Here is a 27,086-nt window from a genome sequence, read left to right on the forward strand (position 1 = left end):
TTTCCCATACTGGCTCCAGATCCCCCTCGTGTTTAGGCAGCGGGAGTGGAGCAGCCTTCCAGGAGTAAACATCCCGGGTCGGCGCTGCCAAGGAAGCACCGCAGGGCTTCCCCGCGCCGCTGGGCTGGAGGCAGGGTGCGGAGGGAGGAGGTTTGGGCGCCTGGCCTGGGGCTGCCGTCCTGCTCGGGGAGAGCGAAGCCAGGGGTATCTCCTACCCTGCAAACTGCCTTCTCCCTCCTGCGCTCCCTGAATTCCTGTATCCATATGCCAAACAGTAAAATGAACACCAGAAACAAGCCAGCTAGTTTTTTTTTTAAAAAAAAAAAAAAAAAAAAGATTGCATGTTAGTTTGGTGGTGCTTTTTTTTTTTTCCCTTTAGTCCTTCCTCTGTCCTTTTTACTTTTATGGTTATGCTCTTGGCATGCCTTCATACACAAAGCAAGGCATCGAGGTTTCTCAGACAGCAGTCTGAAGCCTTAAAGCCAGCTGGACAGGATGGGATTTCTGCAAATGCATTGGCAGTAGCTCTCTTGCTATATATGAAAATAAAATGGTAATATTTGTAACATTTCTGCTGCCCAGGAAAGGTTTTCCCTAAATCCTTTTTAACCATTTAGATCAGCCTAGCAAGCTGCGTGACTTCAGCGGCTCTCTTCTAGCGTTCCAAATAATTCATGTTTTTTGCAACAGGCTTGGCAGCATTCACACAGAAAAGTTCTTAGCTCATAAGGTCATGAAAATGTCCTTCAACAATAAAAAACAAATGATTCTTTCTGTCCAATTCATGTTTTCTTCTATTCAGGCATACAGCAGAAGGGGCCATTGCTGCACACTCCACATAATGTTACAGCTAGTTGAACATTTAAGTGCTTTATTGTTTTATTATTTTCATTTCTTACCCTCTCTCCTCTCTGTAAATCTTGATTTTTTTTTTATTTTTTTTTTTTAATTCCTAACTACAGTATAATTAGTATCCAGCTGTTTTGAGAGGTCTTTTCACATGACAAAATAATATTTGTAACTGTTTTTCATCCTTTCTGTGTAGAGTCCTTGACTGTAGGTAGTCGTACAGCAGAGTTTGGAAAACCTTTTGCTTCTCACCAGTTTCCTGTCCCTCATGACTGTAAAGCACGGCTGTGAATAGTTGCTTTAGGGGTATTTCAGAACCAGGTGGTAAAGGAGCTGTTCCTGCATCTGGATGGACAGGAGAGTCCAGAGGGAGTGAAGAAAGGTGGGAAACAGCCCCCACCAGCCATCGGTGAGGTTTGGGGTGTTACTGAGCTGCAGAAGCTCGTGCCTCTGTTGCTGCCAGGCGGGCTGCAGTGTGTGAGGACAGCCTGGGGTCACCACGTAGGTCTGGGCTCAGCATCCCCGTTGTCTCAGCTGCTGGGTGCTGGGATCCAGCCCACAGCGGTCCCCATCCTTACCCTGCGCCTAGAGATGTTGGCCGTGTTACGCAGTCTGAAGTAAATGGCAGTGCAGGCTTACGCTTAGGGTGTAACGTGTTTGGTGCAGATGATGTACAGGAATCCCCTGTGCAATACACTCCTCAGCAGGTCCTTGGTGTCTCCCCGTACCTCAGTAATGCACTAACCCCTCGTATCCCTTTTTGACAACAGAGCCAAGTGGCAAAGAAAAGAGTCTGCGCCACTGGAGCAAAAAGCTTTGGCAAAATTTAGACATAGAGGCTGATGGGTGTCCTTGTTTGCTGCACGGCTTCTTTTCTCTGCCCCTGCAGGTTTGGAAAATGTGACTATCCAGCTGAACCTGGAGGCTGAGTTTCATTTCACTCATCTCATTATGACCTTCAAGGTAAGGAAGCCACAGCCTTACCCCGAACCCTAAAACATGAGGAAATAAGAGGTCTTGTAGTCCTTCACATTTATGTGATATTTGGGATTTGGGCTTTGTCTAAGCCGTTTTCCCTGATTTTTTTAGAGCTGATAACCATTAATTCCTGCTGAAGGAAAGCCGAGTTGTGGCTTGAGTTGTGTTTGAACTCCAGCGAGGCTGCGGGAATCATATTGAAGCTGGGGTTTGTGTTGGTGTCTCTCTCTGGTGGTTGTGTTCTAGAAGATCATTAGCTAAATCATATAGTAGCAAGGATTTGTCTTTAAAAAAAAAATTGGCCATGGTATCGGTTTTCTTTTGGCAAATGGAAAGGTCTTCAGGAAGAAGGAACATCTGTACACAAAGTGTCTTTGTTTCTTCACAAACAGATGTCTTGGAATGGCAGATTATGTCCCGTACATCCTAAATCTCAGGGAATTCAGTGGCAGCCTTCAGCTGTGGTTTCAGGGGCTGCAGTTCCTGCAGGGCTAAATCCCTGCTCTTTGCATGTAGACAAATTAATCCCTTCATTTTTACCCATCACCTTTCTAGGAGAGCTGGTTCCTCTTTCCTGCGGCATCCACTTGGGTTTCTTCCCCTCCCTCAAGGTGGTGGCTGAGGTGGAGGGTGGTCCCTTCTGCCGGATCCTGGCAGTGAGGGACCCCCGAGAGACCTGAGACACAATGTGGGTGCTGCGGCCATTGTGCCCAGTGCCACTGGGCTTGGTCAGCCGTCAGGAGGAAAACTGGGGTGGGGGGAAGATAGTTTAAACAATGGTTTGTTGACCTAGTTTGCGTGGTAGACACTTGAGCTGTTGTATCTCTGGGTTGCTACGTTTTTTGTTGGGTGAGATACTAGTTTGTAAGTTGGGTGATATTTTCAGCCAGGAAGCAGAAAGAAAACTTCTTTCCAGCTGTGACTGAAATGCTTTTTGTGCTTGGCTCTGGGAGGGGCTCCTCTCAGTACATAAAACTAATGAAGAGACTGTTGGCATTTCTTGGTAGTGCAAGCCAGGTGTTACATTAATATCTGAAAGGCAGCACATAAATTGAAACATAGGATTTTTAGGTCAGGGGGATTAAAAATCTTTTTAAAATCTTATTAGGTAGTTGTTCTAGAGTTGAATATATGTAGTTAAGGACGGTGGTTTGTGCGAAGCGAATGCAGTCTGCCAGAGCCTGGGCAAGGCCAGCTGGAGGAGGGTCACTGGGGACTGGGGGAGTCAAATGCAGCAAGAGTGGATGAAGATGAACCTCTCAATCTTCTTGAAGAAGGTTTTCTTAATGTAGCACAGAGGACAGCTGGCACTGGACTGCAGAAATGCTGCAAAAGGTAGCATGGTCAGACGAAGAGAGGTGGGCAATCCCAGGGCTTTTCTGAGCATCAGAGATAACTGCTCAGCAAGAACTTCTGGGCGTCAGAGCTGGGTGGGAAGCACCATTAGGTCCTTTGCATAAGATAAGGCACATAGGTACAGCGAGGAAGAAGGCTGCGCTGCTTTCCACAACCAGTGGGAAAAATCCTTTTGTCTCTCTAAAGCGCTGCTTTAACCCTCAGTTTTGAGAGAGGATTTGGAATACAAAAACCTTACAAGTTTGCTTATTTATTGTAAGCATGCTTAAGCACTTGGCAACTGAATGCTGTCTTTTTAAAGATGGGTAGACTGTGTTTTGATGTGTGTTATTTCAAAGATCTGCCTCTGAGGAGAAAGTGGGATATCAGCAGAAAAATATTTCTAATATTTCCAAATGTTGGAAATAGTCAGTGCAGGGAGAGAGGTTAAAATCCAGACATGTGGATTGCTTACACTTTAAAGGGCTCAATGTAAATTCAAGTAATAATTAATCAAATAAAATCTCTTTTGGTTTTCTTACCATTAGACATTCCGTCCTGCTGCAATGTTGATAGAAAGATCATCTGATTTTGGAAAAACGTGGCAAGTATATAGGTATTTTGCATATGACTGTGAGAGCTCGTTTCCTGGGATTTCAACTGGACCCATGAAGAAAGTAGATGATATCATTTGTGATTCCCGATACTCCGACATTGAACCTTCAACGGAGGGAGAGGTCAGAGGGGATTTTTTTCCCAATATGTTTATTGTATAGACTTTTTACATATAAATTCATATTCCCTTATTTTTAAAGCTGAATCTTTCATTGTACCGTTTTTCCTCCAGGTAATATATCGTGTTTTAGATCCTGCTTTTCGAATTGAAGATCCGTACAGTCCAAGGATTCAAAGTATGTACGCAGTTACCTTCTAGGCGTGGTTAAAAGGGTTTCTGTACTTATTTGCTTACAAAAAAACAGTAAGCCACAAATAAAGACATGCATTAGCTCTGATAACAGTTTCGAAGTCATATGAATACGTTTGTGGTGTGGTTTCTTTTCCTGAGGCAGACAGTGATGTGCTGGGAAATAACAATGAGTATTGTCAACTTAAGTGATTGCTCTTACACGCATCACTGTAGTCGGTCCTTTTCTTAATTGACGAGGTGTTTATATTCGTTAAAGACCCTCTCCCCCCCTTCCCCCCGAATACATGCAGTTGCTGAGAGAAACCTGGGAACGTGATCTCGTAATTGTACAGCATTCAGAAAGCAAAGAAATAGAACCAAAATGTTATTTATTATCATTTTGCATTTCCAGCTAAAATCAAGGAGGTCATGTGTTATTTTTTTAGAACATCTGAGTCGGGACTTTAGAACAGTGGGCCTTGGTAGTACTACGTGGCTGGACCACACAGATGTGGTAATCAAACACAAATTACTGTAGCATTTGTGTATGGTCATGACAATCCAGGAGCGCAAAGACAGAGCGATCTGTTGCCGAGTGTGGCTCAAAGAGAAACCTCGTGGGGCATTTGGCCTGAGTAGGGAACTACAGTGCTTGGCCTTAAACTTGACCTCCCATTTAATAGGCATTCTCAGTTTCGGTTCGAGTCCTTCGGTGTAAAGCTAACTGGAGCGGAAGAAAGTATCTGAAATAGAGGAGTGTCTGCTAGTTGCTATATCAGTTAAATGTTTTTTTCTTTTAACCGACATTTTAAAAGAGAAACTCTGCTTTCATGGGCTTGAAGTGCTTTTTCAAGCCTAGTTTCAAGGCTACAAGAAATTATGCAGGATTCATAATATCAAAGTGAACATGTAGCTGAAGTAATTACTGCAATATTGTCGTGCCATGGATTATCCCTCCTTTGTATTTGGTCAGTGATGGGGTGTTGCTTCTTTCAGCAAAATGTAACTAATTATATTTGCTAGGAAAGTTGGGCGTATAAGAAAGAAGAATTATTCGTGTCTTGTTTCCAACTAAGATTTTTGCCAAAAGGCTTGTAACTCTTAAAGCTCTTGGTCTGCTTGTCAGCAGTTCCTTATTAACGGGTCCTTTCCCATGTTACATTTTAAAGTCCCAAAGAAACAGTGTCTTTTTGGTGTGCGTGCCTTTAATATTTGTGTTTGTGCCTGTGTATGTCTACAATAAAATAGACGAGTATTTTGAATTAAGCTTAAACTAACTTATACAGCGATCAACCTGTAGTAAAATAATGTGATTATTTTTTTTTTTTAATTTGGGGGTACAAAGTGATGTAATGTGTAGTATGTAAGTGCTGAAATTAAATCTGATGTAATCTGCCCATAGGAAGTGTGCTTGGGAAGTCACTCCTGGCTTCCTCCCATTCAATACAGTATCTGGTAAATAATTCCCAAATGGGGGTTGTTTGTTTTTTGGGGTTTTTTTGTGTCCCCTGCAGACCTATTAAAGATCACGAATCTGAGAGTCAAATTCATCAAGCTGCACACACTGGGAGATAATCTCTTGGACTCTAGGATGGAGATCAGAGAGAAGTACTACTATGCCATCTATGACATGGTGGTTCGCGGGAACTGTTTCTGCTATGGACACGCCAGCGAGTGTGCACCAGTGGATGGCTTTAACGAAGAAGTGGAAGGAATGGTAAATATTCACACTTTTCTGCATAGAGCTGTTCCTGTTTGTGCCTCTTTTAGGTGATTTAAACACAAATTTAAAGACGACACTCTGCCCCCCCTACTCCTTGCCCTTAATTTTCAAAGAAAACTCTTGAAACTATTCCCCCTCAGCAAACTTATCTGTCGTTGTTGGTGTTAACCACAGAGAGCTCAGATTAGGTGAAAATTGTTTTAGCATTCCTTTTCTAATTATGTTAAAGAGCTGATGAAATTAGAAGGCAGGAATGCAGAAGGGAGGTGTAACCGTATGGGGCCCAGGACGGGTGTGTGGGTCGACTTGGTTACCCTTAAATTGAAGTGAATTTAGTTTTCATCAAAGGATGAAACACCTTTGTGAATCAAAGATGACCTGTGTTTGTATCAGTCGTTATCAGCCGAGAAGTGGAGGCTGTAGCCCTAATTCACAGCAGCCTCTGAAGGAAAATCCCGCTGCCTGCGTGGTACGTGGTACGCTGCTGCGCAAATGCCACATCCCTTCTGGGTTCATTTTTACCCCGTGATTTTTGCCCGACAAGCAGTAGTAGCACCCCTGTTAATGAGTGAGTTATTAACTGGATGAAAATGTGGAGGTGTACGGGGAGGTTGTGGGGGTTGTCCCAGGGGCTGCAGGATGCCGGCGAGTGGGTTTGCTCCATTGCCCTGCGCTTTCGGTCAGTGTCTCTACCCGAGCAGCAGCAAGACTGGCTTTGCCTTTAAAGTGGTGGCTCCAGTGCTGGTCCCCCCTGTCATCTGTGGCAGCAGCTGTCACACAATCACTGTTGGTCTACTCGGTGCTTGTTCCGTACGTGCTGAAGGCAAAAGTCTGGGGTTGATGGATAAAACCCATCCAAACAGTCTGTTATCTTTGCTTTGAGAGCCAGGATAAGGCTGGAAAGAGGGCGCTGGACTAGTGACTGCTGATAGAACCAGATGCATATTAATAGCTAATTAACAGCTAATAAACAGCTAACTTTTAGGTCTAAGAGGCTTTTGTGATTATTGAGGTGGAACTGTGCTCTCCTTGTTCATGTCTGAAAGCGTTTATTCAGGCATTAGTTCCAGTAAGGAAAGGACAAATTTGTATGAGGACATTGTTACCTTGGCAGGTAAAGGACGCTCCTGTGGCCCTTTATGTCTCCTATGTGCAGTTATGTGCATTAAAGTCTCCAGAAGTATACCATTATGTACTAGCTATATTTTGCATTAATTGGAGTGTGGGGTTTATTTCCCTTTCTCTTTTATAACCAACTATATTTCTCTTTTTTTTTTTTAATGACAGGTCCATGGGCACTGCATGTGCAGACATAATACCAAGGGGTTAAACTGTGAACAGTGTTTGGATTTCTACCATGACTTACCCTGGCGACCTGCTGAAGGCCGCAATAGTAACGCATGCAAAAGTGAGTTTGTGTAAAAAGCAGGACTGGAGTCTGGTGTGAGCGCTACACACTGTTACTTGGGAACTTGTGACCATATTAAGTCCCGCATCTTCTTTGGTTGACTTTGGTGTGTCTTTTCTGCAGACTTGGATCTCCCCTGGGACCAGCCTCTTACTTTGCTTTCTCTCTTTGTCACAGAGTGCAATTGCAATGGCCACTCCAGCCAGTGCCACTTTGACATGGCTGTGTACATGACAACGGGGAACACCAGTGGGGGAGTGTGCGACGACTGCCAGCACAACACCGTAGGACGCAACTGCGAGCAGTGCAAGCCCTTCTACTTCCAGCACCCGGAGAGGGATCTGCGGGACCCCGATGTCTGTGAGCGTAAGTGCAGCCCCGCTCCTCGGGGTGGGAATCACTGTGGCACCCCGGCTGTGGCCCACCAGGGCTTTCCCTGGGGAATTTAGGATTTACTTGCTTTCTTTTGGCCAGTGCCGTGCTCCAGAACAAACATCATTGAGGGATGGTGGTTGTCTTGGAGGTCTTGAGCGAGCCTGGCTGGGTTTTGTTTTCTCTTCAAGAATCTGGAAATGTATCAGGTCATTACGTGTTCAACTCATGTCGTGTCTAATACTTGCAGGAATGATATAGTCGCTCTACATAGCAGCTCAGTTTAAATAATTCAGTGTGATACTTGGCCTTTTCTTTTGTAGCAGTTAATAAAACACGTGTGATGCTTCCTTCTTAGCTTGCAACTGTGACCCAGCTGGCTCCCAAAATGACGGCGTCTGCGATCGCTACACTGATTTCTCCACCGGCCTCATTGCTGGACAATGCCGTTGTAAATTATTTGTCGAAGGGGAGCGTTGTGACCTCTGCAAAGAAGGTTTCTATGGCCTGAGTGCCGATGACCCAGTGGGTTGTCAGTGTGAGTAAAAACATACGTTTCTTTATGTGTGATGAAAAGCTCTTTGAGGAGCTGTTAGAGCTGGGAGAAGTTGGTTTCTGGGGTGTTTTTTTTTCCTTTGTTCCATCTTTTTGCTAAAGGAAAAACATTCTTGTAGATTTGCTGTAGCTTGGAGTCCACCCACCCTTAAAACGCAGTTCCCCGTCTGATCCTTCTAATGTGTTCAGTGGAAATAGCAGAATCTTCCTTATTTGTTTTTAATTATAAGTCTCTTAAGCCAGGGAAATTTACTGGGATGGGTGGTGGGCAAAGTGTGTAATTAATCTCTGTCCTGGGGAATTCAGGGGAAGCTTTTATATAAATATCTAGGCTGGACACTGTCTAAAATGTAACTCTGGTCCTGCGTTTTGACCTGCCTATTTGTATTTCCCAATCCAGCTTGTGCGTGTAATCCTCTGGGTACCCACCCCGGGGGGAATCCTTGTGATTCGAAGACAGGAAACTGCTATTGTAAGCGCCTGGTGACAGGAAAGCAGTGCAATCAGTGCCTGGTAAGTAGTTTACCGTAAAATAAATTAGGAGACGCTGGTGTGAGGGAGGCTGGCGTGCGGAAAGCGTGGAGCAAGGTGTTGGCTACCTTCTCTGACTGCCTGTGAGCAGGCACTTGGCGTTGAGGCTGGAGCAGGCGCCTCGGGATGTCGGGAGCTGTGAAGCATGCTGTGGTTCCAGGGAGCTGGGAGGCACATCAAGGCAGACAAGGGCACCCAGATTAATTCCTGGGACCGTAAGGAGTGAGATATTAGGATACCTGGAGTGTTTGCTCTGTGAAAATGAGGGATCTGGGACAGTTCGTCTGGAGCCCTCGCTGGCGCAAAAGGTGAAATGATCAGAGAAGCAGTGTAACCAAAAAAATTGCTTTCTCTACAGGCCATTATTTTAGGCACAAGCTATTTCATCCACATACATTTCCATATAGCGTTTATGCGTGCTGGAGTGTTATAGAAACACACTGTCAGATAACTGGATGTGTTTATACAAACACTGACAGGCTGTCAGTGAACTACATGGAAAAGCTAAACAAGTCTGTCTTATCTGTCCAACAAGCAAGCTGCAGAGTAGCAACCCTGCAAGGGCAGTGCCCCACGCAAAGCCCCACTGCCGCATACGCAGCTCTCTGCTGTGGTGTGATGTACTGGGCTGTGATTTTCCAAGTCTTTCATGAGTCAAGAGCTCAAACTGGTGTAAATGGTGCAGTAGGAGTGAGGTCTCTGAGCTTGGGGCCTCCTGAATCTTGCTTTTAAAGCTAGGTGGAAAGATGCGGGTTTTTTTCTCAAGCCCTTGTGATGGTCAGCAAGGTGGAGGAGAGCGGGTGGGGAGGTTGTGTTGATGGTTGTGGGGGTAGATCCACAAGCAGGGGAGCAGGATGCCTTGGTTGGGGGGCAGTCTGGGGTAGCTTATGCTGAGTATTTAAAAATGTGCCTTTGGGGTAGATGGGGTTAAATCTGCACCAGGTTACGGTGCTGGTGATGTTTCTTCCTGCAGCCTGAGCACTGGGGGCTGAGCAATGACATGGATGGATGTCGGCCGTGCGACTGCGACCAGGGAGGAGCGCTGAACAACAAGTGAGTATCAGCCCAGTTACCCTCCTGTAATCATTCACCCCAGGGAGTTTCGCTTCACTTGCAACCACAACATCCAGGGCTCAGTGTGCTCTGAAGGAGGTTGTTTGGGACTGTCTTCCTGCTCCAGAAAGTGTCAGGTCTTGATTGCAAGAGGTGACAGAGGCATTCATGTCTTTCTGCGCTGAACAGCATGGAACGTTTGTGCCACAAGTGCAGGTGAACATGTAAAACTGTTTTTAGTGTAGCTTTGCCTTTGGTCAGCCAGGGTAGGAGACAGCTGTGGGTTGAGCTCTGCCTTGGCCGTCACCCGGGGTATGGTCTGTGTCAAAGCTTTGCTCTCACAGGATCAAAGCAGGAATCAGGCAGCGACACTGGCCATCAGACTAGTTCTTGGTTTGCTCCCGAACTGGCCCTTTGGCTGGTCTGTCTGAGTGTCCACCAGTGCTGGGGACACCAACACTGTGTCCACCAGTGCTGTCCACCAGTACTGTTGTGTTGCCCTAGTGGTGCTGCATGGGGTGGGATGTGGACCTGGAAGACCCCATTGGGGAAGTGGAGGTTTTTCAGAGAAAAACGTAGGTTTTGAAGATGCATCCATCAGTAAGAGCGTGGAAAGTTCTGGCTTAAATGCCTGGTCAGAGAGGTCTAGGTGCCCAGACTGCTCTTCTGACCAGAGAATTTTTCTGTGCATGTCCAGCCCCAGGCTTTTCAACAGCAGCATGTTCCTTTGCTCTCTTTCCCCCCCTTCCCTTCACAAACCCTTTGAAGCGTCCTGCTTTTGTCTAAAGCTATGGAAGTTTCCCAAGGGGGTGGATGAACTGTTTCCCACTGGAGCTCATGGGACCAGACCGGGGGAGTTTGAGACTGGTCCTGCTGTGACTCCTGTAGATTGTTACAGACTGCGGACACCCCATCTGCAGTGGGGATCACCGTGGGAACGTCCCGTGGGCTGTCTCTTCCCTCCGCTCCTGAGTGACAGCAGCGTGGTCGTTAGTGATTATTTACTCCTCCGTGCTCGCTCTCCCTGTTTGTGGATCAGTTACGCTGCACAGCTCATAACGGCTCCCCCGGCGCAGCCGCTTCCAGGGGTTTGGGGTATGGCTCAGCCACAGCCTGTTTCCCATGCGTTGAGCCCAGCGATTGCAAAACCATGGCAGGGAGCAGCTGCATTTTCCTCCGGCCGCAGGAGAGCTGCGAAGCCCCGCTCCGGCTCCTGGCTTCACTCTCTTAACGTCAGCAGGAAGGGAGAGCTTCGCCCTCCCTGGGGCTCCTCTCCTCAGCTGCTGAATTGCTGTCTCCTGGCTCCCGTTCAGGGTGTGGGATGCAGGACCTGGGGCAGCCGCACCTCTCACGAAATTCATCCCCACCGTGCTGTAACCCAGGCAGTGGAGTCATCAGCGGAGCCATCGCCATCCCCCAAGGGGAAACTTCCCAGCTTCCCTTCTGGGGCAGCTAGGGCATTTCTGGCATCTCAGAGTGAATGTTTAAGTGAATCTCTGCAATTTCAAAAATTATTTCAGTTAAAAATTACTCTTAGAATGTAGGCTTGAGAAGCCTGAAGATTTTCTGTGGAAACCAGAGGGGTTTGACTTCAGAAAATGTTTCAACTCGAATTTAAAGAAAGGAGTGTCTTTTGGTGGATCAAAAAATCTTCCCATGAAAAAGTGTGAACAGGCGCATGCAAAAATACAGTCTGCCCAATGGGTTCTTCATAAGTGGGGTGGAGTTCCTGGGGACAATAACACCATCAAAAGGCTGCTTAGGGGAAGAGCTGTATTGAGAAAAGCCAAATGGCTTTTTATGAAGGAAGTGGAGCTGCTGTATGGCATTCTGGACAGACCTTCTGCTTCCCCCAGCGATGGCTCTGTCTGTCCCTTGTCTTTGGCTGTGTCTGTCCTACTCTAAAGCAGCCAGGAATGTTTTTCCCCTGCCAGTGGGCGACCTCTTGGGATGTGCTTTGCAGTGTATGAGAGCAGCTTGATGTTCCAGGGCGTGCAGGGTCATGCGTGTTCTTGCTTTGCCTGAGCTCGTACAAACAGATATGCTGCGTGCATGGCCTGCAAGCCTGGAGCTGAAGACTGCCCTTGGCTTGAGGACAGACATGCCTCTTGGCTATGTCTGTGGTAGCAAGTGAAGCTCTCCCAGGACAGCTGTCTGGCTCCAGGGAACTGCCTGCACCCATAGCATGAAATCCTCTCACCACCCAAACAGAGGAAACCACATGGAAAGTGCCTGCAATGGTCCCTGGCCCATGCTTGCTCCCAGCCTGAGCCCAGGAGTTGTTTGGGAGAATGATAGTTGGGTTGAGCCAAGGCTGCGCCCGGGACCATGCTGCCATTTTAGCAGTGCAGATGGTCCAGCTGCAGAGCCTGAGAACATCTTGTGTCTAGAGGCAGATGTGTCCAGAAGCACTTCTCTTCCTGTGCCACTTACAATGTCAAAGCTGAAATTGGCACTAGCTGTGTCTTGCTGTAGCCAAGATGTGTTGTAAATTCACTGCTCTTCCGTTTTAGCTGCTCAAGTGAATCTGGCCAATGCGAGTGCCGGCCCCACATGTTTGGACGTCAGTGTAACCAGGTGGAGCCTGGCTATTACTTCATTTCGCTCGATCATTACATCTATGAGGCGGAGGAAGCCAGCTTGGGTCCCGTGAGTATATTGTGCTCTAATTATTTTAGTGGGATGGTGTGTCTGGACAGCTGTGGGAAAGTTGTTTCACCATTTGGGTGTTGGAAGCATCTGTTTTATACCCAGAGGATTTTGCAATTAAAATGGGGAAAACACAGAATTGAATTGAAAACTGTCAACCTGTAGCTGTTCAATCTAGTATCAATAAATAATTTAGTAATTTGAGGGGGGGGTGGAAACTGCCATTTTCCTTTATAAACCTGTTTCTTTGATCATGACTACGGCTTGTTTCATGTCAGCGTCCCTTCCTGTACCCCACTGTGTACATGCCCACTGCACCCACTTCTGCTTCCCCTCTTATCTCAAGAGTGGTGGGACACCGACACTGGCTCTTCTTTTTGGTGCCACTGAAACCGGGAGGGAACAAAGCATGCATTTAAGCACATTGCTGTGGCTTCTAGAGTTTCTGTACATCAGTAACATTTGTTTTATTAATGATCAAACCCATGACTGATTGTGCAAAAAGCTGGTTTTGTAAGTGAGGTTTCCTCTAGGTGGTTTGGCCTGCTGGTGTGGTACATCAGGGTTTCTGGGTTTTCTGTTCACCAGTGCACAGCCTTGCTTTTAATTCATTAACAGCAGCTAGGTGATTACATCAATTACTTTTGCCTCCAGCAAGGAGCCAGGGAGGTGAGATAATGGTTTTTCTAAAGCAGCAGATCCATGTCTGCCTACAATTAGGGCACTTTGTCCTAATTTATTTATTTCAGGCAAAATATAGCCACTTTGCAGTTTCAGCCAAGGCAGAGGATTTTTGTTGTTCGGTAAGGGCTGTTAGAAGGGCTTTTTAAAGTACATTGACAGTAAGAGGAGGTCCTGTTGGACCTGTTATGTTGGACCAACACTTGCTGAAGGTGGTCATCTTGTTAATAGGGATGAAGAAAAAGCGGAGGCATTCAATGTGTTTTTTGCCTCAGTCTTTAATAATATTGACAGACCTTGGGCTGCCCAGTTCTCTGAGTCAGAGGACCACAAGTGTGGCAATCGTGACTTTCCATTTGTGGACACTGAAATTTTAAGGACCAGCTGTATCGGCTGAATGGTCACAAGTCCACGGAGCCTGATGGGATTCATCCCAGAGTACTGAAGGAACTAGTGGATGTTACAGCAGGACCCCTCTCGATCATCTACCAAAGGTCTTGGGAGTCTGGGGAGGTCCCTGCTGACTGGAAGCTACCCAGTGTTATTCCCATATACAAGCAGGGCATGAGGGAAGACCCAGGGAACTACAGACCTGTTAGTCTAACCTCAGTTCCTCGAAAAATTATGAAGATTACACTGGGTACGACTGAAAGGCATTTAAAGAATGATGCAATCATCAGGCACAGTCAACATGGGTTCACAAAGGGAATGTCCTGTTCAACTAATTTGGTATCTTTCTGATAAGGTCACCTGCCTAGTGGATGAAGGGAAGGCAGTGGCTGTAATTTTTCTGGATTTTAGTAAGGCTTTTGATACTGTCCCTCACAGCATCCTTCTGGACAAGTTGTCCAACTGTGGGATGAGCAGGTACACAGTGCACTGGGTGAAGAACTGGCAGAAGGACAGAGCTCACAGGGTTGTAGTGAATGGGGCTACATCTGGCTGATGACCAGTCACCAGCGGTGTTCCTCGGGGCCCAATTCTAGGGCCAGTTCTGTCCAATATATTTATCAATGATCTGGATGCAGCAGTTGATGCACCATTAGCAAGTTTGCTGATGATACCAAACTGGGAAGTGCTGTTGACTCTACCGAGGAATGAGAGGCCTTGCAGAGGGACCTAGATAGATTGGAGCATTGGGCTGTGGTTAATGGGATGAAAATTTAAAAAGTCCAAATGCTGCATTCTGCACCTAGGACAGAGTAACACCAGACACATAGAATCATAGAATCATAGAATTGTTGAGGTTGGAAGGGACCTTTAAGATCATCGAGTCCAACCTTTAGCCTACCCTGACAAGAGCCACTTCTAAACCATGTCCCTCAGTGCCCCATCTACCCTTTTTTTAAACACCTTTTTTTATACACATGTATAAACTGGGAGAGGAGTGGCTGGAGAGCAGCCCTGCAGAAAGAGACCTGGGGCTGCTGGTCGACGGCAGGCTCAGCGGTAGTCAGCAGTGTGCCCTGGCAGACGAGAGGGCAAACTGCATCCTGGGGTGCATCAACACAGCATAACCACCCAGTCAAAAGGGGTGATGATCCTGCTGTATTCAGTGTTGGTGTGGCCTCACCTCGAGTACTGCGTGCAGTTGTGAGCCCCACAGTTTAAGAAGGATGTGAAGGTCCTTGAATACGTCCAGAGGAAGGCAACAGAGCTGGTGAAAGGGCTGGAAGGAATGTCCTGTGAGGGGCGGATAAGGACTTTGGGCTTCTCTAGTTTGGAGAAAAGGAGTCTGAGGGGTGACCTCATTGCTCTCTACAGCTTCCTGAGGAGGGAAAGTGGAGAGGAAGGTGCTGAGCTCTTCTCCCTGGTGTTCAGTGATAGGATACATGGGAATGTGCCAGGGGAGGTTTAGAGTGGACATGAGGAAGTGTTTCTTTACCGAGAGGGTGCTCAAACACCTTAACAGGCTTCCTAGAGAGGGGCCCAAAACGGAACACATTGCCCTTAACAATATGCTTCAACTTTTGATCAGCCCCAAATTGGTCAGGCCGTTGGATTAGATGATCATTGTAGGTTCCATCCAACTATTCCATTCCTTTTCATTCCATTCAACTGTGGAGAGGGAAGACAGCAGAGAGCAGAAGTTGAACCGCAGTGGAGGGTGTGTGAGCTGGCACAGGGTTTTTGGTGCATTGGTGTCTGCCTGGCTGGAGAGGTGGTACCTGAGCCCTTGCCAAGGCTTACGGCACTCAGGGATGGAGGAGCTCAGCACGAAAATACACCTTGCCAAGTAGAGCGAGAGGATGTGCCACTGGTTGCCTTTTAAAACCTTCAGAACAAACCATTTTTTAAAATGCCAGTACCGAGAGACTTTCTTACTAATCTGGTGGCAGAATAAAGCTCTGAATTTCCAGGTAGGGACCAGCACAAGTCAAAACCAAGTGGCATAGAGTTGCAGAGACTTTCAAGCGATGCCAAGCCCTCATGCTCCCCACAGCTGCATGCCCTCGCTCACATCCTGCCTGCAGTCTTTTCTGGGGAGCTCCAATCCTTTGTGTAAAGCCAAAGGGTAATAATTTATAGCCAGGCTCTCTTCAAAGAGTGTGAGAATACATGAGGGGACATCCTGAAGTGATATGTATATATATAGACATTTCCTTACATTTTATCCCTTTCTAGTGAAGCAGCTTCCTTAAGAATGTGCAGGATGTTTTTCTATGGAAAGAACTATTCATGGATGCAGATATATTTGAAACGGGAAGTTTGAACACCACACGTTTCCATTTTTTGTTGCTTTTTTCTTCTTCTTTGCATTATATAAAGAGTAGCTGATAAAAACCTGTCACCTCAGACTGAAAGGATTGATTTGGCTATTAAATATCTATCAATGATTAGAGTCTCTGTTATTTATTGACACCCTACTCATGACAGACATGATCTGCTTTTCAGATATTATCCTGAGCAGTGGTTTGGTTTGAAGCAGCCCAGTGTAGTCAGGAAGTAATTAGCACTCAGCTTCAGCAGTTAATAGAGCAGTTATTGTGCCACTGCAGTAAATCCTACTGCTACAAGTATGATGTGAAAGTCATACAGTGAATGAGATGTTGTAGCAGGTGGATTAGTTACTCACAGCAAGTTTTTAAATTTAATTCCCCACTGTAACAGAGAAATTGATGAAGAGTTGTGCAGTGTTGTTTTGTTTTATCTTTCTTGCTTTTTGTATATTGTTAAGTGGAAGGGCAACGATGTGCATGCACACGTGTTTCAAAGGGAATTCGTGTTCTCTGGGATGCAAACAATGGATCACTGCAGAAGTGATCCATCAGCAAAACTCATCACTTCATGCACTCCCCTGGGACTCGCAAATTTAATGTATTGGTATTAAAATGTCTGTTCCTTGTTTTTGTAGGGAGTAAACATAATAGAGCGCCAGTACACACCGGACCGCACACCATCATGGACAGGCATAGGATTTGTAAGGGTCCCTGAAGGGGCGTACCTGGAATTCTACATCGACAACATCCCCTACTCCATGGAGTATGATATTCTGGTCCGCTACGAGCCACAGGTAGGTGTGTGAGTAGGGGCATTGCTTCCTCCTGGCAGGCACTGGCTGTCCCAGTGCACAACTGACAGGACCCCGGCGCTTCCAGGAGTCATCAGGACTCAAAGGCAAGGGTGGACGCCCAGTTAAATGTCTGAGATGTGAGAAAATCCAAGATGTTGACTATTACTAGTATTATTTGCTTTACATTTCCATTCATTATTGCATTGTTTCAGCACCTGTTTAATGAGCAAATAAAAAAGTGACAAGTCCCATCAGGGCAGATTAAAATATAAATTTGGCATCGGCCAGATGGCCTTCAAATGGGTGGAAATGCTGTTATGTACCTTAGAAGACACATTGCCTGTCTTGGATGTTGAATGCCTGCAGCCAAGAGTTTGCAAGCAGTTGGTTTTGACTGTAGGTAATTTGCAGGGTGAAGGGAAGGAGAAGAATTTCCCCCAGCTCCTTACCTAGAGCTTGGCAGCAGTTGACTGCAGTGAAATACTCAGGTGCAGTACCCAGAGGTGGCAGAAGAAGAGGTTGACAAACTGACTGATGCCGTGTGCAGATGGAGCTGCTGACCACCTTCACCTAGTCCTGTTTTTTTTTGGGAGAGAGGGAGGGAGAGAGCCGGTGGTGCTGGAGGATGCCCGGAAGCACTTGCCTTGTCTCGTCTCAGCCTAAACCTGCAGCTGGTAGATGCCCCGTTGATGCCGGAACTCCAGCCCCATCCTCCCTGAAGTGTGCACAGTGACCATCCTGTCTGTGTGCACGCTTTTCCTGGACTGAGCTGTGGATGTTGCCAGGAGCTTATGGCCGTTGCTTGATGCTGATGAGCCTTTTTTTCCCTCAGTTGCCGGATCAGTGGGAAAAAGCTGTGATCAGCGTCTCACGCCCAGGCAAGATTCCCACGGGCAGCCGCTGTGGCAATACAGTTCCTGATGATGATAATCAGGTCGTCTCACTGTCACCCGGCTCCAGGTCGGTATAACTGGATAGGCCAAAAGGAGTAAAAACATTTTAAAAATTGAACCAGGGTAAGGTCACATGTTCAGCTTGCCATGGTCCCTATAAAAACGGATGAAGTTTAATTTCCAATGGGTTATAAAAATGTATTTAGCATTGTGTTTGTAGACTCAAAGCTTTTAAGTTTATTCTTGTTTTCTGAATGGTTTTGTTCACTGAGTAAAGAGGGGGGGAAGTGTTTGCACAGCCTGTGAGAGAACATCGGTATGATTCTTTACCTTGACGATAAGCTTTTCCGGTTCTGACTTGCACAAGCCTCCAAACTGCCTCTTTCACATCGTACCTTTTGTTCTGCGCGGTCTTGGCTGCATTCCGTTATCTCGATTGCTTTATAGGGCCACCTGAAACGCTTTATGGTGCTGGATGTTTGAAGTGAGAATTGTTTCCTCTTCCTAATCCAGATACGTCGTTCTCCCGCGGCCTGTCTGCTTCGAGAAGGGTCTGAATTACACCATCCGCCTGGAGCTGCCCCAGTACTCCTCGGTGGATACGGAGACGGAGAGCCCATACACGCTCATTGACTCTGTGAGCAGAAATTCTTTCGGGGCTGCTCTGGGATAAAAGTGTATTTAAAAGCTTGAAAGTTTGCATCTCCTCTGGCATGCATCTGTGTGAATCCAAAGTAATATTTTACAGTGTTGTTGCTTACGGCTGAAGCCAGATTTTAACTGAACAATGTAAGCAGTGTAGGTTTCTTCAGTCTCAAAATATGCGGGTTGTTTTTCTGCTAAAAGGCTTTTGCTGTATTTTACAGGACTGCAGGTTGTTCCACAGACCTTTAGTTTCTTTGAGGAGGCTAATGTGTGCCATGTATGTCATGAATGTCAACGTCAACCTTTTTCTTTTGAATGGATAGAATTTGGTAGATTTGGTAAGAATTTGGTAGATACCAGAACTATTCCACCAAAAACTAGAGAAATACCATCATTTCCCTTCCAAATTCTGTCTGGCTCTTTGCTTTTGGGTCAAAAAAAGATGATAGGAAGCAGGATAATACTGAATTTTCACAATTTTGGTGGAGGCTATATAGAAATAGTGACACTTTGTCATTGTGAAATTGTTTTGTAGCTTGTTCTCATGCCATACTGCAAATCACTGGACATCTTTACAGTGGGAGGCTCAGGTGAAGACGTAGTCACGAACAGTGCTTGGGAAACTTTCCAAAGATACCGGTGTCTGGAAAACAGCAGGAGTGTGGTGAAAACCCCCATGACAGATGTCTGCAAGAACATCATATTCAGCATTTCTGCGCTTTTACACGAGACCGCATTATGTATGTAACCATCTACTTGTAGGGCAAACTGCGCCTGGAAGCTGGATGGCGCTTCCAGGGAGAATGGTTTGCACGAGGAAGGGCGTGTGCATGGGATGAGGCAGGCGGTTCATGTCCTGCACGGTGGTACTCATTCCCCCTGATGCTTTTCTCCACTCAGCGTGCCAGTGTGACCCCCAGGGTTCCCTGAGTTCGGTGTGTGATCCCAGCGGAGGACAGTGCCAGTGTCGTCCCAACGTTGTTGGAAGACAGTGTGACAGATGTGCCCCTGGCACCTTTGGATTCGGGCCAAGTGGATGCCGACGTATGTTAAACCCTTGGCTCTGGGCTGTGCTGCGGTCGGGGCCCTGCGTTTAGGGCTTGCCGGGTAACGCAGGCCCTCTCCCCTTCTCGTTGCAGCGTGTGAGTGCCATGTCCGAGGCTCTTACAACGCCTTCTGCGATGCAGAGACGGGCCAGTGCCACTGCTTCCCTGGGGTGTATGGGCGGCAGTGCGACCGCTGCCTGCCCGGCTTCTGGGGCTTCCCCAGCTGCCAGCCCTGCCACTGCAACGGCCACGCCGACGACTGCAGCCCCTACACCGGGGAGTGCCTGAGCTGCCGGGACCACACGGCAGGGCACAACTGCGAGAGGTACAGTGCGTGCCCCCTCTCCTTCCCCCCAGCAGGATGGGCACAGCAGCCGTTCCCCTCAGGCACTGGTGCTCAGGTGGGTGTGAATCCATGGGGAAAGTCCCTGGATCGTGGAAGCCAGAGCAGCGCTAGTGATCCTGGAGGAGGATGGGAATGAGGGCCCCCTCTTCCCTGCCTGTGGCTCCCAGCAGCACCTGCCCAAATGTCCAAGATTGTGTTGTGGGGGGGTTTCAGAGAGGCTTTCTCCATTGCCAGTCTCCTGAGAGACATCTGCTTTGGGTCTCCTGCTCTTAGACTGATGTAAGCCAGACAAATTTGTCTCTGTGGGCACAACTGCTTGGAGTGCGAGTAGCACAGGATAGCTGTAAGGACATTTCTGTGCTTTGATTCTTCCTGGTGGTTGAAAACCTGGCTGTAGTTATAACAAGGCTTCAGTCCGTTTGCCTGCGGTCCCCTGCATGCCATGTACCCCATCACGCAGGTGCCAGGCTGGCTACTACGGAGACCCCGTCCTGGGATCAGGTGACCACTGCCGCCCCTGCCCTTGCCCTGATGGCCCTGAGAGTGGACGCCAGTTTGCCAGCGGCTGTTACCAGGATCCGGTCACGCTGCAAGTCGTGTGTGTCTGTAGCGTGGGATACATAGGTACTTGGCAGATGCATGGAGGGGGGCTGGCTGGGTTGAACCTCCCAGTGAGAAGGCGTATGTTCATATGGGTTGTGGGATGTGACCACAGCACCAGCATCCATGTGTTGCTGCTGAAGGTTGGCAGCACTTGGAAGGTGCCAGGGCAGAGCAGCTTGTGCACGTGATGCCAGCACCACCGTGAACCTCATCCCCGGCATCATGGCGAGGGATGACTGGTGGTGGTCAGAGGTGGATAGGACCGGACCAAGCTGCCACCACCTCTGTTGCTTTGAGCATGATCCAGTTAACACCCCCCCATTAATGGCCTTTATTGTCTTGCCTCAGTCTTGCCATTTACGGGGCTGCACGCTAGCGAGCTGTGATGGTAATTCCCACCGTGCCTGTTTGTTCAAACAGGCAGTCGATGTGATGAATGTGCGTCTGGCTTCTTTGGGAGCCCCGACGAGGTTGGCGGCGCCTGCCAGCCATGCCAGTGCAACAACAACATCGACACCACTGACCCGGAGGCCTGCGACAAGAAGACGGGAATGTGCATGAAGTGCCTGTATCACACGGAGGGTGAAAACTGCCACCTCTGCAAACAGGGCTACTATGGGAGCGCCCTGCAGCAGGACTGCAGAAGTGAGTGGGGAAACACAACTGCAATCCCTCCACCAGCCATGTCATGGGGCCGCCTGAGCTCTTTTTGATTTACCTGGGAGTGTTTGGAGTGGAGGGGAAACTTAATTACCTCCAGCTGGAGCTGCATGCAGCTGCTCTGCAGCTCAGCAGGGTTCCTGGCCGGGAGAGGAGTCCTTTACATTTAATGGGGAGAGCAGGGACAGCATTTACATGCGCTGAAGGGACGGGGGTTTTGGGGGAGGGGTGTTTCTTGCCATCTTGTTAGCTGTCTTTGTTTACTTCTTCTCCAGAGATGGTGGATGGCAGGGTTTGGCTTTTCTTTACACCAGCGTTCCTGTAGCTGTGGCTGGGCAGCAGGAGGGAGCTGGGAGCTGAACCAGGCGGTGGGGAGGCAGATCCTCCTCTCCCTCGGTGCTGGACGCAGCCAGGCAGGGCAGACGGGTCGCTGGGTGGGTGAGCGGAGCCCTGCTCTGCTTGACATGCCATCAGCCGCTCCAAGCAGATCCGCCACTGTAGCTAGCTGACAGGAGCCGGGCAGGCTTGGGCTTTGGTTGCGTACAGAGGGAGGAAAGGAGGAGGAAGGCTAGACTGCCGGAATGAGGGGCTCGTGTCGCCTCCTGTGTGCTGGGGCAGAAGCTGTAGAGGTGTCCGGCCGGGGACATGGGGATGGCTCTTAAGCAGGGCTGGGTGTCCTTCAGCGTTGGGTCGGCCAGGCCTGGCCATGGGCATTGGGATGTGCCCCTGTGTGCCCACTCCTGTGGGGACCTGGAGGCTAAACAGCCTGGTAACGAGAGGGCAGGCTGACATCGGGGCGCCGTGCTTTCCCTCACAGAGTGCGTCTGCAACTACCTGGGCACCGTGCGGGAGGACTGCGAGGGCTCGGAGAGCTGCCGGTGCGAGGCAGCCACGGGGCAGTGCCGGTGCCTCCCCAACGTGGTGGGGCAGACCTGCGACCGCTGCGCCCCACACACGTGGCGTCTGGCCGGCGGCGCCGGCTGCGAGCAGTGCGACTGCCACCCCATGCGCGCCCTCGGGCCCGCCTGCAACGAGGTGAGGGGAGCGCGGGGCGTGCTGCGGCGGCTCGGCTTCCGCACCGGCCCGGGGCCCAGCTGCTGAGGTGGTCACCTCTCTTGTCGGGTTGTGGGTTTTTTTGTTGGCAGTTCACGGGGCAGTGCCAGTGCATGCCGGGATTCGGAGGCCGGACCTGCCGGGAGTGCCAGGAGCTCTTCTGGGGCGACCCAAGCGTGGAGTGCCGAGGTGAGTCCAGCCCCAGCGCCTGCTCCACCTGCTCCTTTTGGAAATGACCTGTTGGCTAGTGGCTGGGCATGCCATCACCTGCCGGTGTGCTGGGACACCCCTGCTGGGAGCAGCCCTTCGGTGACCCCCGCCAGTGCCCACACGAGCCTGGGAAATGAGGGAGGAGGGCATGGCGGGGTCTGCCCCCAGGGTTTTGGTGCCTCCAGGGACAGCAGACGCAGCAGGAGCCCAGCCCAGCGCCAGCCTGGTTTATTTTCTTTCTTGTCAGACCCATATTTAGCAACAAACCTCTGTTTGGAAACTAACTTATTTAACCGTTAGGTTGCAATTCTGTCAGGTAAGCCAGCGTGGTAAGAAACTGTATTGCAAGTGTTCGGGTTTGAGAATTGGTCTGGAAACCAGTTTCCTTTGCCTTTTGATTGAACGTAGTGGAAGACCACTATCTCCTTGTGTCTTGTTAGGGAGACTGGGCCTGAAGAAATAGTTTGGTTTTTTTTTTCTTTAGTAGGAGACTTTCCTTATATTTCAGATGAAAATAAAGGAGTGAGCGGAGACCATGGAGCGGGTTAGCCATAGCTACATCCCGCAAAACAGACAGCTATGAAGTTGCTTGTTTAGAAAACTGGATGCTCTCTGTCCTTTCATTATAAACAAGCCTGTTCATTAGCTGGGAAAGAAACTTCAAACACTGTCCAGACCAGAACAAACTTGTATCTCTGATCTGTTCAAATAGGAGCCTTTGCCAGGAGGGTTTGCAGTAGATTAAGGTATTTTTTCCTGCAGGGAGGAATGTGCTTGCTGTGGTCTTTAATAAATCCCTTACAATAGAGATACCTTAGAGCGCATTATCTAACCAGATAGGGAGGTCACAGCTACTTGGTTAATGCAGCAGATGAAAGGACTGGGGAATTGTCCCAGTTCCTAAGTACATATTGGGTTTCTCAGGGGGTGAGGCAGGCGTTCGGGGAGGCTGTGTGTGTTCTGGCGTGGTGAGGGGCGCTGACCCTGCTGGCTCCGGGGCAGGGATTGTCTCTTGGTATCAGCTGTCTCCATCAGGGTTTATTGATGGAGTCCATCTGCAGACCTTATCAGCAGGATTTTGCAGCATACCAGCATTTCTGGTCTTTCATGGAGTTCCTGCTGCCTTTTGAGCACGAGAAAGCCTGCTTTTTAACGTTTCTGAAGTAAAGAGAGGATATATTCTGCAGAGCCTGCTTTTACCATGCAAACTCTCTGCTCTCCTTCCAACCCGCCCACCCCTTCTGCCCCCAAGTGACACGGGAGACTCGCTCAGGTGGAAATGCAGATTTTCCTTCAGGATTGCATCCGAGAGGAGGTTTCTGTGGAGGTGGGGAGAGCCGGTGTCCAGGGCTGAGCTGCCCCAGATGGGCTCCAAGTGCATGCTCACTCGTGCAGCACATCCAGCCCCATGGCGTTGCTGAGTCTCCCTGGCATGGTGGGGTCAGCACCTCCCGCCCCATCTCCCATCCTTCCTCAGCAGGGAGAGAAGCGACTCCTCAGCCCTCCCAACAAGCGGAGGGGTGATATTCAGGCTGGCAGATGCGCAGCTGCTGCGTGGGCAGGTAACAGCTCTCAGCGGTAAGCGGTTTGCAGGCGCACTGGAAAACTGCCATTTAAGGAGCTGCAGAACAATGTCCCTGGAAAATAGCTTAAATATGGCCTGTGGCCAAGGTGAAGCTGGAACTGAGACAGGGGTTCACCGCAAAGATGTTGGCTCCAGCTGCAGGGGGCACATGGACTCCTGGCCATGGTGTTTGCCACCTGCCCTCGGTGGAATGCTCACGCTGGCCCAGACAGCCAATATGGCCACATTTTGTGCTGCATTCAGGAAGAAAATACAAACTGATCTGGATGAGGAGCAGCAAGAGCTCGGACCTGTGTGATTATGGACAGACGGTCTTCACTGCGGGCACTGAGCTGATGCAGAGGTCTGGACGTCAGTCCTGACAGCTCCAGGGTGGGATTCCCCACTGGCCAGGGCAAGTGGCTTCTGCTCAAGGTTGGAAATCACAGGGTGCATCACTCAAGGGACAGTAATGTGTGATCTCTTCGCAAGAGGTCTTCAGGCTGTTGGCACCAAGAGACACAAGCTCCTGCTGAGATGTGTGGACTGTTCTTCCCACGTTGCTGTGACACCCTTTACAAATTTTTTAATTACTAAAAAGCCAAAAGTCAGGTCATGTGAACACAAGTACCTGCAAATAACCTCTGGACACAGCTACGTGGAGATGTACAAAATGGCCCATCTAAGACAGGCCAGGGGCTGCAGGCCCCAACAGGTTCCCAGGCACTTGGGGCAGCACCGAGCTGTGGAATGTGGCCCTGGGGTCCCAGCATGCTTCGTTGGAAACCAGACTCCAGGGCACGCTTCCCCACTGTCCCTACCAGTGGCGGTGACCATTGCAGGCTGCTGCCTGTGACTTGTTTTGTAGAAATCTTGGTAAGATCAGAGATGCTGAAGCAGAAGCTGGGGGAGACAGGTTTTTGCACCTGGTCTAGGTGCTTTGGTTTGCAGTCTGTGCTTCCTGTGGTGGAGAGAAAGCATCATCTGATGTCTCCTCTTTGCACGTCCCCAGTGATCACACTGGGACCAGGCTGCTGGGGCAAGCTTAGGTAGCTGCCTACGTTTGGGCAGCATCTTGACCCCTTGGTACTGGGTACGCTCCCACCACCCACAAATGTTCATCGGGGAATACACACCGCAGAGAGTTTGTAGGACTGGCTCTTTGGAGACTGTTTACCCCATGCTTTAAAAAGCAGTTCCTCATTTCATTTAACATAATGCCTGAAACAAGCACAAGGAGAGGCCTAGAGGATGGGGAAAAGCCCAGCGTGTCTCTCTTGGCCTCGTGCAGGTCCCTGTGAGGGTTACAGTGAGCAGGAGCCGTGCAGGGAGCATCATCTGCTCGGGGGTCAGCGCCAGCCCCTTTGCAGGACTCTTCTGGCTGTTGCTTCAGCTACCAGCTGTATGCAGCTCTATACAAGCCTGCACGTGAACGTGTGCATGTGCATAAAAATCCTTGCTAAGGTAGTAAATGATAGAATTACAAATTTCATCACACTCAAGTCTCCCAGGCACTCTGCTGGAGCTTTTCCAAAGCCTGGCAACCAAAGTGCAGGACTCGGCACGCTGAGCTCGGCGCAGACTTCAGCCCGCAAAGCACACTGCTGGCAGGAGGCTCCCAGGAAGCCTCTGAGATACGGTGTGAGTGCAGAGGCAGCTCAAACAATGCTCTTGCACGGTAGATATTTGAAGTTTATGTGTTTCATATAATATAAAGCAGACAGTTTTACTTATTATTACTGTTTCAATTGAAGAAACAGAACAGAGTGCATTTTAAAAGGCACTGTATGAGATTGAAAATTAGGTTGTATTGCTATCTATCTATCTCCCCTTTAGAAGAAGCATACCTTTGTCAATATTTTTCTGTGCTGGACTTCAGTATCAAGCCCTATTGTAAAACACAGAATCTAGTTGAACTAAGATGAAAAAAAAGTCATGTTCTTATCAAATACTCATTGCAGACGTTGGCAGAAAGTTGTTTTTCTCAGTTTTTAATCTTTGTTATGTACCTGGTGCCAAAGCATCTGTTCACTGAAAATTATTCCATTGCCATTTAAGAATAGGCTTTGTTACCTTAATTTAACACCTGGGTCTTAAACTAGTCGCGTAGGCTGCTTTTATAGGAGGTGTTTATGGTGCAAAGAGAAGGGTTAGCAGATGTTTCTTCTCCTTCTGTGATAAGTGTCTAAAGGAAGTCAGAGAAATTCTACGCTAAAGGAAGTATAATTTTTACTTTGAGTTTCATAATTTCAGTTGACCTGTGTTCTTAAAATATTATAATGTACATTGATTGTTTCCAGAAAATTGCCCTTTTGGCAAGATCTGCTAGCATGTTAAAATGCAGCACAACTCTAGTAATTCTAGGCTGGGATCTTATCTTAACAGTCGTACTGAAAATCATAACGCTGAGGAGTTAGCAATATCCTTACAGGGTAATTTGAATCAATAGCTGATTATTCAGCAGAAATTTGCTAGCTCTGCAAAACGTCAAACCTTACAAATTGCTGAATGGTTTTATCATCATAGTGCCTCACTACCACCAGGAAACGATGCCAGGAAATCGTGTTTGAACAAACCCTTTGTTTTTTTGCTGTGGAGGAGTTAAACATTTGATGTTCTCCATTCCCAATCTCAAGCAGTAAGGAAAATATTTCTGCAAAAATGGTTTCTGTTCTGTGTAGGATGATGCGTGGCACTCGCTTGTTCCTGGCATCCTGCAATAAAGGCATTAAGCACTGAGACTGATCTTCATGCAGACCTTTCAGTATCCGTTACACCATCTCAGCTGTAGTATCAACTGCTCTGACACACCTTAGTTTAAGTGATAGGCAAATATGTCACATACTAAATTGCAGTGTCTCAAGTGGAAGTGAGTTCTAAATATTTAAAATCAGAGGGAAAGGTAGCAGAGCTCTCAGAGTAAGTGAAAGACAAAGTGGTTCATAGATCCTTGTGAGCTTGAAGCAAAGCACTTGAGATAGTCATTTACTACTTTGGGATTTCTCCTCTTAGGTTTCTACAAGCTTGCATTCAATAAACTTGTATGAGTGTTACTTTTATCTTTAAGATCAGGAAAAAAACGTTACTGAAGGATAAATGCATTGATCAAGGTGGTATAAAAATTACTTGATACTCTTTGTGTGCCTGCACATGTGTGCACATGCGTTTGTGAATAGATGCGGCTACAAGCTTTTCTAGTCATAAGTTGCTAATCAGCAGATCTTGACTGAAGAATTTGGCTAGAAAATGTTCCTGTCAAAAATGTGATTTCACTTAAGTCAGAGTATGCCACAGAAGAATGTCTGATTGAGTTAAACACTCAATTAAAAGAAAACAATACACCCGGTTCCAAAATGACATTTCGAAACAGAAACCTATTGTTTAATGTAGTAAATGCTCTTTTGAAAACCGTCAGATCTTTGACCAATGATTTCAAAAAGCTTATTTTCCTCTGCTGTATTTTCCATGGGAGGTACTGCAGTGTTCTGTTCTGCTTACCCAGGGACAGGTT

General features: G+C 48.1%; 1 protein-coding gene across 1 annotated transcript in view; it reads left to right on the forward strand.

Annotated features, from left to right (window-relative positions):
- Positions 1 to 27,086, forward strand: part of LAMB1 (laminin subunit beta 1) — a 46,852-nt gene that overhangs the window by 3,126 nt on the left and 16,640 nt on the right. Inside the window, exons 4-23 of the mRNA XM_063323413.1 lie at positions 1,739 to 1,812; positions 3,711 to 3,899; positions 4,010 to 4,073; positions 5,584 to 5,786; positions 7,080 to 7,200; positions 7,378 to 7,566; positions 7,931 to 8,110; positions 8,528 to 8,640; positions 9,632 to 9,711; positions 12,225 to 12,360; positions 16,397 to 16,555; positions 17,388 to 17,515; positions 17,962 to 18,085; positions 18,629 to 18,833; positions 18,994 to 19,137; positions 19,233 to 19,464; positions 19,946 to 20,109; positions 20,509 to 20,733; positions 21,566 to 21,783; positions 21,894 to 21,990. Of these exons, the coding sequence (XP_063179483.1) occupies positions 1,739 to 1,812; positions 3,711 to 3,899; positions 4,010 to 4,073; positions 5,584 to 5,786; positions 7,080 to 7,200; positions 7,378 to 7,566; positions 7,931 to 8,110; positions 8,528 to 8,640; positions 9,632 to 9,711; positions 12,225 to 12,360; positions 16,397 to 16,555; positions 17,388 to 17,515; positions 17,962 to 18,085; positions 18,629 to 18,833; positions 18,994 to 19,137; positions 19,233 to 19,464; positions 19,946 to 20,109; positions 20,509 to 20,733; positions 21,566 to 21,783; positions 21,894 to 21,990 (3,045 nt within the window). The remainder of the gene's footprint in view (positions 1 to 1,738; positions 1,813 to 3,710; positions 3,900 to 4,009; positions 4,074 to 5,583; positions 5,787 to 7,079; positions 7,201 to 7,377; positions 7,567 to 7,930; positions 8,111 to 8,527; positions 8,641 to 9,631; positions 9,712 to 12,224; positions 12,361 to 16,396; positions 16,556 to 17,387; positions 17,516 to 17,961; positions 18,086 to 18,628; positions 18,834 to 18,993; positions 19,138 to 19,232; positions 19,465 to 19,945; positions 20,110 to 20,508; positions 20,734 to 21,565; positions 21,784 to 21,893; positions 21,991 to 27,086) is intronic.

The sequence above is a fragment of the Chroicocephalus ridibundus genome, chromosome 1, assembly GCF_963924245.1.
Source record: "Chroicocephalus ridibundus chromosome 1, bChrRid1.1, whole genome shotgun sequence".
In the NCBI taxonomy this organism is placed as follows: domain Eukaryota; kingdom Metazoa; phylum Chordata; class Aves; order Charadriiformes; family Laridae; genus Chroicocephalus; species Chroicocephalus ridibundus.